Genomic DNA, 18,634 nt, shown 5'->3' on the forward strand with positions numbered 1-18,634 from the left:
ATGCTGTGTTGTGTCATATCCTGGCGCAGAACACTGAAGCCACGCCCACCACCTTCCACACTGCACTGGGACAGGACACAGAAGAAGAAGAGGAGGAAGAACGAAGATGAGGAAAAGTGACAGTGACAGAGAAAAGGTAGGAAAACATTTAGCGAGAGTGGATTAGTAAGTGTGTGTGATGGGTGTTACGTTGTAGTTTAAACTGGATGTTTGTGAATGAGTGTGTGATAGCATAGAGTGTGTTTGCCTCTGTATATAGTGATAGGTGTTATGCTGTACCCCAGTCAATGTGTGCCTCAGTATATAGTGATAGGTATTATTCTGTACCACCGTCAGTGTCTGCCTTAGTATATAATGATAAGTTATGCTGTACCCCTATCAACGATAGAAGCAGTTTTAAAGCGTGCGTGTGTGTGGGGTGGTGCCACATACAGGATCCGCCCCAGTTGCAAATACTCTAGGTACATCCCTGCGCACAACAGTTTTTTTGATCCTCCGCTGGTGATTTGCTCATAATTTACTTATACAGCGAGAATTTCCCCTTTAAAATAGACCATGCAAGTGGAGTCAAACTGGGTGGAAATATATATCTCCACCCCCTTACAATGTGATTTTTTTCAGCTCCACCAACTTTGCTTTGTATGAGCTGTGTGACAAAGCAAAGTGGACATCTGGAGAGAGGCTTGTCTGTCTGACAGGTTGACATTACAGTTAGCAATACTGTTGTGTAACTAATACTATAGTATCACACTATAATGCAGTGCATGAGCGAGCTGTGCCAAATACATAGACTAACAATTTAAATATAACATTTGCAGAAGCATATTGTGTGCACAAAATTTTCTGCGCACACCACCTAAGAAAAATTAGAGGGAACATTGATTACAAGTACCCTGGTTTGAATTAAATTGTATACAAATATTTCTCTCGCATATGCAGTGTAATTATATAAATCCCTACAAGACTTATTATATTTGAGACTTGAAGAGTTAATGAATAAGTAAATGAATTGGATTGCGGTGGGCTAAAAAAAATGTACTTTCATATATTTTGTTTATGAGATCACATTTTCTTTGGGGAATGGGTGATCTATAATCCTGTATTGCTCACTTTACTATATCAATACTACTTTTACATAAAACAACATTTAATAGTAGAGAATAACCATTTGGCCCATCTAGTCTGCGCCCCCCCTTTTTTTTTTTTGAAGCATAGCAAGTTTTGATTTATGAGGTCCAAGTTGCAATTAACAAAAATATTTAATTCTACTTGATATATTTCAAGCTGAATTAGACTGGAATCCAACAACATGGCTGTTTAGTTTATTGTTATGATGTTTGCCACCATGGGGTCTGCATTAAGACTGAATATTACAGCATGTGAAAGTGTGTAAAAAATTAATAAATCAAAATGGGGAAAATATATAGAAGGAACAACTGTCCACTGTTAATATGTTGACCTTACTCAGATGGATGTCTCCTGTAATAACTTTAAAATCAGTTAAAATTAAGTGTAAAAAAATAAATAAAAAAAAGTTGATTGCAATCTAAATTCTACAATACTTAACTCAATAAGAGGGACTTTGTCAAATAAATAATTTAAAGGACAAAAGAAAAAGAGTGTCTTTCTAAAAATGGCAGTATGGCATACCCCTAACGGGAGCGTTAACAAGAGTTGTGACTAACTCTCGCTTCACTATTATGATGGGCCAACACTAGCAAGTTTTTCCAGCATTAAGGGCTGAGATGGCCCTATACAATGCAGCCTTCAAAAAAAATCTCATTGCGTTAACTACATATTTTACAGGGCCTGACAATATCTTGCTGCTGTAGAACCTACCCAAGGTTTCCTCATCATAATGTAGTACAGGACACATCACTACCTTTAGAGAATAGACCCCATTAAGACCATCTGCCTCATGCCCCTCAAAATCTTTACCATTCATTCTCTTTTTGAAATACAATGGGTAGGGGAAGGAATAGCAGAAATCCCAGGCTTTTACAATAAGACACTAGAGATAAACATAACACACTGTTCATTAACCAGTCTTCAATCTTTTAAAAGAAAATGTAGGAAAATATGTTGGCCTCTACAGGATATGGTAGAAAGTATACAGAACAAAGATCTATATATAATAAAATAAAAAAAAAAACTATGTACATATATTAACAACATAAAGACAAAAAAAATTGTGTAGCATAACAGATTTTTCAACTAAAGGGACAAACTAACAATTTCTTGTCTATAAAACAAGGACAGCTGTTTGTAATATGCTTTTCCTAAATGAGAATTAAAAACAAAACCCAAAAAATGTTAATTGACCAGCATATTCTATTGTCAAGTAATGTAAGTGGCTGGGACAAAATATAGGTAACTACAAAATAATCTACAATATTTGTATACACTACAGCAGCACGTCAACTGGAGAGTAGCTGTATCAACATTGTACAAAAACCACACACACGCATATATTTCTCCTATCTTGATCACACATATTCTGATCTTGAATATAATAAATTCCCTGAATTCACTTTTCCAAAATCACAATACATTGTATCATGTGTGTTGCATGATGGTTATGTGCATTCCTTCTTGGTTTCTTTGCTGTTCTTCCATCTTGGCATAAACTGCAGGAAACTCTTGAACCGGAAGAGGAGAGGCTTCTTGGTGCCATTCGCAAGATACAGTTAATAGTCCTAAATAGAAAAGCAGACATTTAGACAATACAATTAAATGCCACTACATGGCTAGATGTTATCCATATCCATGGAGCAATAAATATTTAACTCCTGTGGTATCAAGACACACATCCAATGCAGCAGCACATATGTAAAAAACACTGGCATATTTGTTTTCTTCAACATACACACATAGACAATTTAAGTGCATTAAAGTTAATTTCTCATATATGTCGGATAGATTAAAGCAAAACTGAGGGGAAAACTATTCAGCTTGGGGCAAGCCCAAGCTAGAGGTATAATAACACAGTGCACCAAAAAATTTGTCTAAACGACAGCAACATTGCATGCAACCCTGTCCTTCCCAACACATATATGCCAAAATGGACTGCACATAAAAAAATAAAAATAAAACAAAGGCAGGGAAAGGATCCCATTGGTATATAAATGCTGCCTATGTCCCTAGTTATGCTAGGCAATATTGCCATGCTTTCCCTCATTATGACCACTGACAAAACCAATGTGCACATTTTAATGAATGGCTTTGTTTGCAATGGTTACAAAGCGGCATTCATCAGAAATTTGATGCCAGAAGCAATTTGTTACCTTGATCTGTAAACATGTTCGCAGACCAGACGGCATCCCTTTACTAATACCTCTCTCCCTTTTGTCAGTTTCTTCATTGGCTGCCTGTGCACTTCAGGATCCATTTAAAAATCAAATGGTTATGTTATATATGTTATGTCCCGTCTACCCACTGTACAGCAACACGGAATATGATGGCGCTATATAAAGCAATTAAAAAAATAATATGAAATAGCTTTGCTCTCTATAAACATCTCATGGAAAAAATAGAATTAGGTTACAGTTACTGAGGCAGACACTTACAGATCTAGGTTTTTTGTTCAATTTGAGATCAATCCTGTGGAAGAAGAAGATATCATGGTTAATGAGCCATATTTGTTAAGTGCTTTTCACATCAAACAACATTTCTTGAGAATAAGCTTTCTTTATGACCCAATGATCGGAAAAAAGTGTGGCTGTAAGTACATCTGTATAGTCAATAAGTGTGCTTAATCTCGGATATTTAAAATATAGCTATTGTCCCATTTATGTATTTTTTTGGAGAATTTTGTACTTTATGTTAATCTTTTGAGCTACCCAACCTCTAATCACAGAATTTAGGATTATCAAAACATTTTGCTTATTACATTTATTACTAAATGGTTTTTGGGTAGTTCTGGTTCCATTTTTCTGTAAAAGACTTATAGCTTTTAGTTTATATTTCATTATAGCACAGCTATACAAGTGCAATAAAACAATGTAATTTTTGGAGCTGCTCTCTATACACTTCATTGGAAGTGGCAAGGACAATATATTAAGGCTTAAACAATGATACAAAATAAATCATTTTAAATACTTTTACTTCTGAGAAATCTGTGTGGACTTATATATTGCATTTTAATCGTTCTATTGTTTTCTGCAAAATATTTTCAGCTTTGTAGAGAGTTAGGCATAACACACACACAGGAAGAGCAACTGAAACATGCATTTGGCATTATTTACACAGGCGTAGTACAGACTGAAGAATCACACTTACTCGAAGTCATAATCATACATGCCAGATGGACTGGGGGGAAGCATTTAAAAAAGGAAAGAAAGAAAAAAAAAAAGCAATAGGAATTAATACACCGATTAGTTTAACTGAATAATTAGCATTAAACATTATGCCAAATCGGAACAAAGATTTAAAAATGAAACATATATATTTAAAAGAATAATCAGATGCTTATGATTAGATGACAGCTGAAGCAACATAAGAGAGCAAGTAAGTTAAATTAATGTGCTTAAACCTTTAGAGGAAAGACAAAATGATAGATGTGAGATTCATTTGATTAACGTGCTAGAGAGAAATCATTGTTTAGGAAACAATCCTAAATATAATATGGTAGCATATACTTTGCTCCCTTACACAACTAACTATAGTTTAATGCTTAATAATTAAATAACTTTAATATACACCGATCAGCCATAATATTATGACCACCTGCCTAATATTGTGTAGGTCCCCCTTTTTCCACCAAAACATCCCTGACCCATTGAGGCATGGACTCTACTAGACCTCTGAAGGTGTGCTGTGATAACTGGTTAGATGTCTGCATTGGCCACATATCCTCTAAGGCCTGTAAGTTGCTAGGTGGGGCCTCCAAGGGTGTATCCTGGTGCCACGTGTTCTAGAGGTAAGCGATGCACATGAGGATCCACATGATGCAAACCCCCCCCCCCAAAAAAAAACACATGACCCATCAGACCACGCTACCTTCTTGCATTGCTCTGTGGTCCAGTTCTTATGGCCACATGCCCATTGTAGGCTCTTTCTGCAATGGACATGGGTCAGCATAGGCACCTTGACTGGTCTCTGGCTACACAGCCCCATACGCAACAAACTGCAATGCGTGTTCTGACACCTTTCTATCAGAACAAGCATTACGTTTTTCAGCAATTTGAGCTACAGTAGCTCGTCTGATGATTTGACCACACAGGCCAGCCTTCGCCCCAACATTGGTTCACCGCTTTTCCCTCCTTGGGCCACTTTTGATAGGTACTGACCACTGCAGATCAGGAACACCCCACAAGAGTTGCAGTTTTGGAGATGCTCTGACTCAGCCGTTTAGCCATCACAATTTGCCCCTTGTCAAATTCACTCAGATCCTTACACTTGCCCATTTTTCTGCTTCTAACACATCAACTTTGAGGATGAAATGTTCGTTTGCTGCTTAATATATCCCGCCAACTGACAGGTGCCACGATAACAAGCTTATCAGTGTTATTCACTTCACCTATCAGTTGCCATAATGTTATGGCTGGTCGGTGTATGTACTTTCACATTTTAGGTCACTTTCTAACATGCAAGATTTCATAAAAATCAGGGACTACATATACACAAGAGGGTATTATCAACAAAGTTATTCTAGCACGTTAGCTAACATTAATGGCTTAATGGATGTTTTCATTAGAAGTGGAAAAAATTTCTAGCACTTTCTGCCTCCTGGATGCTCCCCTAAAAAACAAACAAACACACAACCAGGTTCCAGGTTTTTCATGTATTACCAAAAAAAAAAAAAAAAAAATAATCACCCAACATGACCTTCACGGTCAGCAATGCAAAGTTTCTACAAAGGTGGATATGGTGATATGTCCCCGATTCTTCCATTTGTGCAAGAGTGTGTGAAAAAAATTCTAGGTATTCCCAGACCTTAGAGAAATAAAAACCCAACACTTAACTATATTGTTAAAAGGAAATTAATCTTGAAAAATATGAAATGCATAAAGTCTATGCATTAGAGCATGAACGTAACCTACTTATTCCAATTAAAGAGAAGCCATTAGACAATGATATCCTAATGATATAGGAGGTTAGGCACACTGAAAGCCAAAATGCATATTAAAAGCAATGTTGTTAAAGAAAAACATGGTTATACTTGGTGAATACATTTAGCAGCTGCCATGCTGGTCATTTGAATCACATTTAAAGTGTTTGGTTAATGCTAACAGAAGCGCAGCATATAGCAGAAATATGATTAGGAAAGCGAATAAAACCACTCCTTAGCCAACCTGTGCCTGTTTTTATTCTTGCGCTTCTTGTGACTGCTATGATGGCCACCAGAGTTGGCCGAAGAAGCTGCTTTTTGAGGTTTTACACCAGACAAAGAACCATCAAGATCCTCTGTATCATCCTGACCGGGCTCATTTTCTTGATTCTGGAAGTCTGGAGAATTGTCACTCTCTGTCCCACTGCCAGGTTCTCCTAAAAACAGAAATATTTTACTGGGTAAAGTAAAAATCCTATCTATTAAAGATTAATATTGGATTTATATGAATGGCATTTTTATAAATAGCGCTCATTCAAATTGACTGGAGGCAACAATAAAAACAAAGTCCAAAAATATTTAGAGATTATTATACACACACAGAGGTGTGAGATTATATATACATACATACATACATACACACGGCTTTAAATCGCTTATGAAGCCATAACGAAACTCCATACATTAAAAACTTTATAAACATATGCTGAATGTTCAAAAATATACCTACTTTTTTCAACCATTTGGTCTTGAACACCAGCCAATGCACTTACTGCCTACAATCAGAAAACACAAATAGGTCCTCATTAACAATATTAAAGACAACATTTTTCATATCCTGAATGGCAACACTGTCTTGCTCCCACTAAGCATAAGCAGTATGACTAACATACCGTATCTGCTCGATTATAAGACGACCCCCCAAATCTGAATATTAATTTAGAAAAAGCCTTAATATAAGACGACCCTATAGGAAAAAAGTTACCAGTAAATTTTAATTCATGTAAACTATTTTTTTTTAATAAAAGCTATGATTGAGAAAAATATTTTGGTTTTATTTCCTTCTATTTTCCAACCTGCCCCCCAGTTATGCACATCTGCCCCAGAAATGCCTTATACCCCCTATATGCCACTGTGCCCCATGATATGATTTTTGACCCCCTATGTGCCACTCTGCCTCCAGAAATGCCTTATACCCCTATATGCCACTCTGGCATTAAGGGGGTTAAAAGGCATATTATGGGGCAGAGTGGCATATAGGGAGGTTTAAGGCATTTCAGGAGGCAGAGTGGCGTATAGAGCGTTAAAAAGGCATTTCTGGAGGCAGAGTGGCATTAAGGGGGTTAAAAGGCATTTCATAGAACACTCTGCCTCCAGAAATGCCTTATGCCCCCCATTTAACACTCCCCTGCCCCCCCCCAAACTTACCAGTGCTTCTGACTCCCCTGTCATGCAGCCGGGGCAGCGTGTAGATGTCAACGCGATTCGTGTAGACAACTTGCGCTGCAGCCGTAAGGAGGTGTGGCTAGCAGCGGGGGGAATTCTCTCTGACGGTCGGGCAAGGTCTGCGCGATGGGCGGTGATGCCGGTGCCGCACCGGTGCGGGGAACTCTGATCTCTGACAGCCGGGGAAGGTCTGTGCTATGGACGCAGACAACCCCCGCTGCTAGCCACAACTCCTGCCGGCTGCAGCGTAAGAATCGCGTAGACATCTACACACTGCCCCGGCTGCACACCGGGGACTCAGAAGCACCGGTAAGTGGTGGTGGTGGTGGTGGTGGGGGGGTCAGACAGGAGGATCCAGGTCCCCTGCGGCTGCGGGGGATCTAGATCTTAGTCGTCTCATAGTCAGACCTATTTGAGGTCTGATTATAAGACAACCCCGATTATAAGACGAGGGGTATTTTTCAGAGCATTTGCTCTGAAAAAAACCTCATCTTATATTCGAGCAAATACAGTAGTTCACTGAAACAAAAATTTTTTCTAAAGATAACACCTATTTTTTTTTAAAAAATTAGTTACGATCTAATATTTCAGCAACAGTGTTTGATAACAGTAAAGGGCTATTACCATATGTAAGCTGAGATCTGGCAGAAGAAGCCTATCAATTTGCTACCGTATTTGCTCGATTATAAGACAAGGTTTTTTCCAGAGCAAATGCTCTGAAAAATACCCCTCGTCTTATAATCAGACCTCAACTAGGTCTGACTATGAGACTAAGATCCAGATCCCCCGCAGCGATACACAACATCCGCTGCAGCCGGGAGGAGGTGTGTTTAGCAGCGGGTGTTGTCTGCGTCCATCGCGCAGACCTTCCGTAGCTGTCAGAGCTCCCCGTGACCTCTGCCCGCCGGGGAAGATCTACAGTGGAATTTGTCTACACGAATCGCGTAGAGCTCTACACGCTGCCCGGACTACATACCGGGGACTCAGAAGCTCCGGTAAGTTTGGAGGAGGGAGGGGGAGGGAGTGTTAAATGGGGGGCATAAGGCATTTCTGGAGGCAGAGTGCTCTGTAAAAAGCCTTTTAACCCCCTTAATGCCACTCTGCCTCCAGAAATGCCTTTAACCCTCTATTCGCCACTCTGCCTCCTGAAATGCCTTATACCTCCCTATATGCCACTCTGCCCCATAATATGCCTTTTAACCCCCTAAATGCCAGAGTGGCATATAGGGGTATAAGGCGTTTCTGGGGCAGAGTGGCAAGCCAGGGGGCAGATGTGCATAACTGGGGGGGCAGGTTAAAAAAAAAAAAGGAAATAAAAACAAAATATTTTTCTCAATCATAGGTTTTATAAAAAAAAAAAAAAAAAAAAAGTCCACATAGTTTAAATGAATTAACATTTACTGGTAAAACTTTTTTTCCTATAGGGTCATCTTATATTCAGGCTTTTTCTTTTTTTCCATAAATTAATATTCAGATTTTGGGGGGTCGTCTTATAATCAAGCAAATATGGTATAAAGACAGCTAGAGTCAAAGATGACCTAACATGGGACAAACTTAATGACTTAGGAGAGCAGGTGTCTAAGTTTATGTGAACTGTCAGACTCTTGCTTCAAAATATGCACATATGGTGATTTTCTAATACATATTATAAATTACATTATAGTCACCATTACATAGATAACATTTATAACCAGTCTTCTTTAAGCTTGAACAATTAACACATATAAGTACCGTATATTCCGGCGTATAAGACGACTGGGCGTATAAGACGACCCCCAACTTTTAAGAAGATTTTTTGGGGTTAAAAAGTCGTCTTATACGCCGGAATATACGGTAGATGAGTTTCAAAAGAATTACATTCAATAGATACTAAAAACACATGGTACTGGGCCATATTTCTAAAGTTCTTAATGTTACTCACAGCTGCTGAAGTTACTGAAGACTTGCTAAAAAGCCTTTCAGCTTCTTTGAATTTTCTGTTCCTTCTATCATTCTTACTGTTTGAATTCCTGAGACAAAATAAAAATAAGAAATGTAAATCAATAATAGAATGACAGAAATAGACCTTTTAAACTGCTAAACAAATTCTGGAACGATGAATAAAACGCAAGACAGTAGCTTCTCTTACTATATAGAACAATGTTAAATGGAACTAGATATGTACATTTAAATTTGTTACCATATACTTTTAGATGTAATATAAGGGTAGACAGGTACAATCTCTTAGTGGGGGGGACTCAATTGCGCAACAAAGGAAGCCAATGCTGAAAGCTGCTTCAAAACTCACTTCTGGTTTGTTAAGTATCGGTCCCAACCCCTGATGATGTTTCCATACATCTGGGTATCTTCTAAGTAACTTCCTTCGAATGCATAAATCTGGCGTTCTAAGTTTGCCAAAGTTTCCTGAAAAAATAAGACAGATCTTTAAAGACCTGATACAAACAATGTTTCAACAGCAACGTTTTATACTCAAGCTACCTTTCCATTTTTGTACACAATAATAAATGGCAGAACAGTGGACAGTTCTATTCCGCTAAAAATGTAGTCGCATATATAGGATATTCAAATAATTGCCTCTTTAAACTGGATACATCAGAAGATGGAAAAAAGAGAGAACATGGAAAAGCCTTTAAAAGGTGCTTTTGGTGTATTTATAACCTCAAAATCTCACAAATAATTCATTATTTATGTTAAAATTTGGCTTGCTAGTGATATTATGGATGACTTGCCCTGCAGCACACTGGGTTAATTCTTTATGGCTAATGTACCGGTTTGTCTTAGCCTGTCAATTCTAGTCTTGTCATATCCCATGTATATGTATTGTTGGCGCTATATAAGTAAAAATTATAAAAATAATATTAACAAAACAAATGCAAATGAAGTCAAGTTTGTGCACTGAAATCCTTTAATCCAGAGACTTTCATTAGTCAGAATATCAGACTAGGTGATTAAAACCTGGTCATTCTATTTTAATTATTTTTTTTTTACAGCAAAGTAAAAAAAATCGGTGTGTTGGTCCTGAAAAGTCCAGACAGCACGTCTGAAATGTTTTTTTTTTTTTTTTTTTTTTTAATCTGTTAAAACGCAACATTAATTTACAAAATACTGGCAGTTGATGCTCTAGTGTTACGCATTTGAACGCCTTAGTCTCTAAATTGTAAGCTTGTTTGAGCAGGGCCCTCCTCACCTGTTGTATCTGTAAGTCAAATGGTTATGTTATATACTACTTATGTCCCTTCTACCCATTATACAGCACTACGGAATATGATGGCATTACATTAAACAATAAATTATAATTATAACGATAAATGCCTGATTGACAGCCTGGTCCCTCCTGGGGCCCAAAATTAGCAAGTTGACATTACGGGACTTTAGAGGTCCAAACTTCTGAAGAGCACCGAGGTCTTTAAGGGCAGAGGGAAACTTCTCTAGCGATGTAGACAAGGGTTTCCCTGTTTCAAAAAAGATCCATCAGCTGTCATCTCTAGATATGGTGCACTGCTTCTAGAGAGCAGTGTCAAAAATAAAATAAAAAAAATAATCAACTGTCCCTCTCTGTTCCCTTCACATAAAAAACCTACCTATGAAAAACAAACACTATCCTTTACTATAATTCCATTTATAATGCACATATTCCAATTTTGACATTATAGCTTCCCCAAAACATGCAAAATCTATGCATGTGGGGCATCGCTGTAAATAGGGAATGTTGCAGAACACAAACTGGTGTTTGTTTCTGTAGTTGGCATACACTTGGTAAGAAATCTAAAGCGCTGTTATAAACAGTGTTCCCTCTAAGCTGTGCTCTTGTGCGCGCGCACATAGCTTTTAGAGAGCGCACACATCAAAAAATTGTGCGCACAACGAGTAGCATACCTAGCAGGGGGCGGGCCAGTCCGCGCGGCACCCCTTCAGAGACTGACAGTAATGTCCGCCGCTAGAGGAGCAGGCTCGGTTGGGGAGATCAAGGATCTCCCTCTAACAGGCTTAAAGACAATAAAGGGACTGGGAGGTCTGTTAATGCAGACCTCCGATCCTGCTCCCTTGCGATGCACGCGGCAAATGATGCTGCGCTGTGTTGTGTCATATCATATCCCGGCGCACAACACTGAAGCCACGCCCACCACCTTCCACACTGCACCGGGACAGGACACAGAAGAAGAAGAAGAACGAAGAGGAGGAGGAAAAGTGACAGTGACAGAGAAAATGTAGGAAAACATTTAGTGAGAGTGGATTAGTAAGTGTGTGAGAGTGATGGGTGTTACGCTGTAGTTTAAACTAGATGTTTGTGAATGAGTGTGTGATAGCATGGATGTATAAGTGGGGTGGAATAGCATGGCATAGGGAGGCTGTAATCACACTCCTATCATGCCCAGGCAACCAGTACATGCCAGAACTGGGGCATGATAGGTGTTTGCTATTAATTTTTTTTGTTTTTAAAGGTGAGGGGGGGTCATTTTTGGTTTTGGTCAAGTGAATGCTGAATTTTACATTTCGGTCCAGAATTTTCATTTCGGTGCATCCCTACTATACACTAGGCCAGACACTGAAGTGATAGGCCTACACCACATCAATGTTTGGCTTAGTATACAGTGATAGGGGTTATGCTGCATTATTGTCAATGCCTGGCTCAATGTATAGTGATAGGTGTTATGCTGTACCACCATCAATGTTTGCCTCAGTATATAATGATAGCTATGCTGTACCCCAGTCAATGTGTGCCTCAGTATATAATGATAACAGTTATGTTGTACCACCATCAATGTCTGCCTTAGTATATAATGATAACAGTTATGCTGTACCCCTATCAACGATAGAAGCAGTTTTAAAGTGTGTGTGCGCGTGTGTGGGGTGGTGCCACATACAGGATCCACCCCAGGTGCCAAATACTCTAGGTACACCCCTGCGCACAAGTTTTTTTTTTTTTTTTGATCCTCCACTGGTGATTTGCCCATAATTTACTTATACAGCGAGAATTTCCCCTTTAAAATAGACCATGGAAGTGGAGTCAAAAGGGGTGGAAATATATAGCTCCACCCCCTCACAATGTGAATTTTTTCAGCTCCACCATCTTCGCTTTATATGGACTGTGTGACAAAGCAAAGTGGACATTAGGAGAGAGGCTTGTCTGTCCGACAGGTTAACATTACAGTAAGCAATACTGTTGTGTAACTAATACTATATTATCACACTATAACGCAGTGCATGAGCGAGCTGTGCCAAATACATAGACTAACAATTTAAATTTAACATTTGCAGAAGCATATTGTGCGCACAAAATTTTGGCTCTGGAAAAATTTTTGCACAAGAGAAATTTTCTGCGAACACCACCTCAGAAAAATTTGAGGGAACATTGATTATAACTATTCTTCCCATGTGTTGGCTTACCACCTAGCGCCATCATATTGCACAGCACTGTACAATGTAATCGATAAATCAAACACTCTTGCCTAATATTACTAAACAGGCTCCTGAGAGCAAGGTTTATTGCGGTTACATTGGATTTTAAGAATGAGAGATATGCTCTAATCACTAAGGACCCTATTTTTGAATGCATTCCTGATCGTCTTAATTTTTTGCGCTGTTTTCAGCTGGTACCTCCAGTTACCATGGTAACCAAATAGTAATGTATGCCCAAGAGACAAGAATCTCATCTATCAAACTATTTTAATAACAGCATTCACAGCACAAAAACATTAAGGAGAAAGAATAAAACAGTTGGCAAGCAAGACCAAACAGAGGTTTTATAATGCGGCCTAAGAAAACCATAAAAAAACAGCGCTCTTTCCTAGATCATTAGAGACGAGAACAGGCCCGATATATTGCCCCCGCCCTCTCTTTCCCGCCACTTACTATATTGTATTCACCAAGATGACTGCACCAACGTACATAGAACATTAAATAAGACGCAACGCAAATTGCGTAAAGAGTACACATAAACTACATACAATCTACGCCAGTAACGTAACTTCCTCAGTACAACGGGGGATAGCCTACTCCATTTGCGCCGTACGGCCTTTGAGTTACGCAAAGTGTGGAAAACTAGTGTAATTCAGGAAACTAGACACGAGGGCCAATCATCACAACCTAAGAAAAAACGTAGGAGGCGCTACGCCATTGTTGTAGCGCAACTCACAGAACGAATGAAGCAGGCTTTTAAAGCCGAAATCGGCAATGAAACATATCGCATGATTTGCACAGTTATAAAACAAACGGAGATGTTACCGCCAGCTCCTGTTTCCGCTTCACTAGCTCGGCTAGTTCTCTACGTGTATCGGGGATCTGAGGTGGTGTGGTCTTGTTGTGCATCGCCATGATGGAGTATGAAGGAGACGAGAGGGAGGCGGGCCACAAGGAAGAATAAATAGGCCTGCCCCCTTTTGGCTACCTTGGTGTTTGCTGCGTGATAGTTATTTGTTTTGTACCGTGTGTTTGGTGTAACGGTCAAGTTATACGTGTACAGTTATTAGTGAAGGGGCATACCAATAAAGTCATTAAGACGTCTGTTAAACGCAATGTGGGCTTGGGTGGTTACCCGTTTAATTTCTCTCGGGTGTCTTTCACAAAGTGCGCCAAAAGGTGAGGTGATGACTTTGTGCTCCTTTATATCGCATTCATTTCTGAATCCCACTTCCCTCTCTTGCTGTCTCTGTTTTCTGGGATCCCACAATGTTAGCTTGGTGTCAGTGTATCACCATGGGATTTATTTACCAAAGGGAGCTTTTGCATGACTGCATAAACTCTACCACTTCGTTGTTCGTTATGAGGGGTCAACGCAAGTTTCTTCAGTGAGAAGGGTTGAGTTGGCCCTCATAAAATGCTCACTTCGATGTGGAAAAAGATTTTGAAGAACTCACTGTTTCCAATGTCGGAACTTCACATTAACCCTTAGGAAAACGTCCCCCCACTAGAAGGCCAGGGCAATTTCATGCAACCACAATTCTTGTTTTTTCTTTACCCATGTTAAACTATATTTTTCAGCAGCTCAGCTTTCTGTTGGTAGCTGACTTGCATCGTGAGACAAGATATGAAGTCTTAAGAAAAAAAATATTTCCATAATATCTTACAATACAACCAAAATGCATGAGGTTTGTTCGAACAATGTAATTTTTTTAAACAGTATATTTTTATTAAATGTGTGTTTAAGTATATTTTTTGTTAACATATACTAAGAATTGATATCACAAAATGGTTGCTACTTGTTTATTAGCCAGGTGCCACCAATTTTACAAAAAATCAATCTGCAAAGTCTCCTGAATAACACAATACCCCATGTGTGTTACATTACATAATCACAGGGTCAAAACATGTTCCTTAAATCATGGGTGCCCAAAGCGGTTTCAAGAAATATTCATGGTTGAACCAAAAGTGTACACTTCGTGATATGGAGGGGGTAACTACACCTAAACGCCACAATAATCCCCGCAGTTATGTGAAAAAAGAAAGTACACCCTCTGAATTATATGGCTTTACATATCAGGACATGGTAATGATTAGCTGTTCTTTAGCAGGTCTAAACATTAGGCAAATAGAACCTTAGATGAACACCAAAACAAGACATGTTACAATTTGTCATGATTTATTCAACAAAAATAAAGCCAAAGTGGAGAAACTGTGCGTGGAATGTACACCCTTATTCTTTCCAAAAGAATTAAGATGCTACTTAGCTTCTCATCAAATACCCTTAACTTAATGATCATCTGCAAGTGTGACCAACTCTATAAAAGCCAAAGTTTTAGCAGCTTGCTGGTCTGGAGCATTCAGGTTTGTGTTTACACAATGCCAAGGAGGAAAGACTGTATCATTTGTCTTAGAGAAGCAATTGTTGCTGCCCTGCAAACCATTCATAAGCTTCAAGAATAGAAATGTTAGATTCAGTAGCGTACCTAGCGGGGGGGGGCGGTCCGCACCGGGTGCCGCTCATCAGGGGGGTGCCAACTTGCCGGCACCCGGCACCCCTCCAGAGACGGACAGTAATGTCCGCCGCTGGAGGAGCAGGCTCGCAAGAGAGCGGTATCGGAGGTCTTTAACAGACCTCCGGCTCCCTTGAGTGATTTTAAGCCGGTTCCCTTCGATTCTGCTCCCTTGCGATCCGCGCGGCAACTGCTGCTGTGCAGAGGGCACTGTGGGCGTGGCTTCAGTGCCGCCGGGATCTGACAACAAACCCCGGCGGCACTGAAGCCGCGCCCACAGTGCCCTCTGACCCGGAAGAAGACAGAAGAAGAGGAGCGAAGAGGAAGACTGCTGTAAAAAGAAGTAGAAAAGAAGGTAGGAAATCATTCATTAAGACTGAGTGACAGTGAGAGTGGATTGGTATCTGTGGAATCTGTGGAATCTGTGGATTGGTATATGTGTGGATTGGTTTATGTGTGGATTAGTATGTGTGGAATCTGTGGATTGGTATGTGTGGAATCTGTGGATTGGTATGTGTGGAATCTGTGGATTGGTATGTGTGGATTGGTATGTGTGGAATCTGTGGATTGGTATGTGTGGTATGTGTGGAATCTGTGGATTGGTATGTGTGGAATCTGTGGATTAGTAAGTGTAGATTGGTAAATGTGTGAGAGTGATGGGTGTTATGCTGTACCATTTCCAATGTCTTTTTCATTATAATTATGCTCTAAAGTACATCATAACTCCCATCACTCTATACTGTTACGTACAGTGGCAGAGCTGGGAGACAGAGGCCTTGCACCCCCACCGCAGGGTGCTGGTCAGGTTCTATGTGGGCAATGTGGACGCTGGCTTTGGGGTGTGCAATCTGTGATCTATGCCTGTAATTTAGGGTGTTTTATCTATAACTTTAATGCTGAGTTTTTATGTGAATTCCAATTGATCAATACCTGAAAAGCTGGGTTTGTGTGTTAATGTGTTGGTCTATATCTGCTATGCTATGTTTCTATACATTATTTATGTTTACCAGCAAATACAGGATTTGTATGTCTTATTCAGTTGATCAATACCTGGGGTGCTGTTTCCATGTGTTGTTTATTTGATCTATACCTTCAGTGCTGAGTGATTTCCAGTTGATCTATACCTGCAATGCTGGGTTTGTGTGTTCTGTTGATTTATACCTGCAATGCTATGTTTCCATACATTATTTATGTATACCTGTAAATACAGGATATTTATGTCTTATTCAGTTGCACGTGCTGTTTCCATGTGTTGTTTATTTGATCTATACCTGAACTACAGGGAGTAATTAAAAGAGAGTTGTGGTTTAGTGACGTAGGGGATAAATGGACTTTGGGGATGATTACGGGGAGAGGACCTCCCAATGTCACGGTGCAGTCAGAAAAAGGGAAGGCTGTACTGACTCTCACAGTCTTCCCCTGATCTGCAGTTGAGGGCAGTACAACATAATCCCTATCACTATACATCGATCTAGACATTTACAATAATGCAGCATAACCCCTACCACTATATACTAAGCCAGACACTGAAGTGGTAGGCCTACACCACATCTATGGCTTTGTATATAGTGATATGGGTTATGCTGCATTATTGTAAATGTCAGGCTCAATGTATAGTGATATGGATTACGCTGCCCCACCATCAATGTGTGCTCAGTATAAAGTGATAGGTGTTATCCTGTATCACCGGCAATGTGGGCCTCAATATATATTAACAGTTATGTTGTACCACCGTCAGCGCGTGCCTCAGTATATAATGGAAACAGTTATGTTGTACTACTGTCAGCGCGTGTCTCAGTATATAATGATAGCAGTTGTGCTGCACAACTGTCAATGTCTGCCTCAGTGTATAATGATAGTTATGTTGTACTACTATAAGTGTCTAGCTCAGTATATAAAGATAGCGGTTATGCTGTACCACCATCAATATCTGGCTCAGTTATAGTGATAGGTGTTATGCTGTTCCACTGTAGTATCTGGCTCAGTGTATAGTGATAGGAGTTATGCTGTTTCACTGTAATGTTTGCCTCAATATATAATGAAATTACTTAAGCTGCACCACCGTCAATGTCTGTCTCAGTATAGAGTGATAGGTGTCATGCTATACCACAGTCAGTGTCTGGTTCATATGGTATATATAATCATGAGTCGACATGGCAACACCACTATATATGCAAATACTTAAATAAAAAGAGAACAATGTTATGGTGACTCCTGATTATAATATCAGAATTTTTTTTAGTTTATAGTGTCTTTAGCTGCTTAGCCAGTACTTAATTTGTAATGTTTGTCACTCATTTGTTAGGTCTTCTTAGAAACTTGTTGTGTTTGTTGTTTTTTTTGGGGGGGGGGGTTATTAAAGAAAGCACTATTATATGTTCAGTAAATGTTATTTAAACATATTTATTTTACTTACAAGTTATTAATTTATTTTTTGAGATTTCTTGTTGTTTACAGTTGACATACAGTTTACAAATTGGTGCAATAAATATTCTTGCCAACATAATTTTGTAGATGTCTTTACATTTGGGGGGGGGGGGGTGCCACTTACAGGATCCGCCCCGGGTGCCAAATACTCTAGGTACGCCCCTGGTTAGATTAGATTTTGCCAAAAAACATCTAAAAAAAGCCAGCCCAGTTCTGGAATAGCATTCGTTTGACAAATGAAACCAAGATCAACCTGCACCAGAATGCTGGGGAAAAAATATGGAGAAGGCTTGGAGTGGCTCATGATTCAAAGTATACCACATTATCTGTAAAGCACAGTGGAAGGAATGTGAGGGCATAGGCATGCATGACTTCAATTGCCACTGAGTCACTATTGTTTATTGATGATATGACAGAAGCAGCCAGAGGAATTTTGAAGTATATAGGCATAAATTGTTCCCTCAGTTTCATCCTAATTCAGTGAAGTGTATTGGATGACCCAAAACATACTGCAAAAGCAACCCAGGAGTCTTTTTAAGGCTAAGAAGTGCAATATTCTGCAATGGCCAAGTCAATCACCAATCAAGCATGCTTTTCACTTGCTGAAGACAAAACTTAAAGCAGAAAGACCCACAAACAAACAACTGAAGACAGCTGCAGTAAAGGCCTTGAAAAGCATCACAAAGGAGGAAACCCAGCGTTAAGTGATGTCCATGGGTTCCAGACGTCAAGCTGTCGTTGCCTGTAAAAGATTCCCGACAAAATATTAAAAATGGACATTTTATTTATGATTGTGTTG

General features: G+C 39.4%; 1 protein-coding gene across 2 annotated transcripts; it reads right to left on the bottom strand.

The window, feature by feature from the left end:
* Nucleotides 1–2,034: 2,034 nt before the first annotated feature.
* On the bottom strand, nt 2,035–13,862 carry MEAF6 (MYST/Esa1 associated factor 6). 2 transcript variants are annotated; one of them, XM_053454529.1, is made up of 8 exons: nt 13,721–13,862; nt 9,783–9,898; nt 9,417–9,504; nt 6,780–6,825; nt 6,294–6,486; nt 4,279–4,308; nt 3,567–3,600; nt 2,035–2,696 (listed from the first exon to the last, which is right to left on the bottom strand). In XM_053454529.1, exons 1-8 carry the CDS (start codon nt 13,808–13,810, stop codon nt 2,688–2,690), a joined length of 606 nt encoding a protein of 201 aa, XP_053310504.1. In that variant the 5' UTR covers nt 13,811–13,862; the 3' UTR covers nt 2,035–2,687. The 2 variants fall into 2 exon arrangements, with proteins under 2 accessions (XP_053310504.1, XP_053310505.1); XM_053454530.1 differs by lacking the exon at nt 4,279–4,308.
* Between the last annotated feature and the right edge of the window lie 4,772 nt (nt 13,863–18,634).

The sequence above is a fragment of the Spea bombifrons genome, chromosome 2, assembly GCF_027358695.1.
Source record: "Spea bombifrons isolate aSpeBom1 chromosome 2, aSpeBom1.2.pri, whole genome shotgun sequence".
NCBI classification, from domain to species: Eukaryota; Metazoa; Chordata; class Amphibia; order Anura; family Pelobatidae; genus Spea; species Spea bombifrons.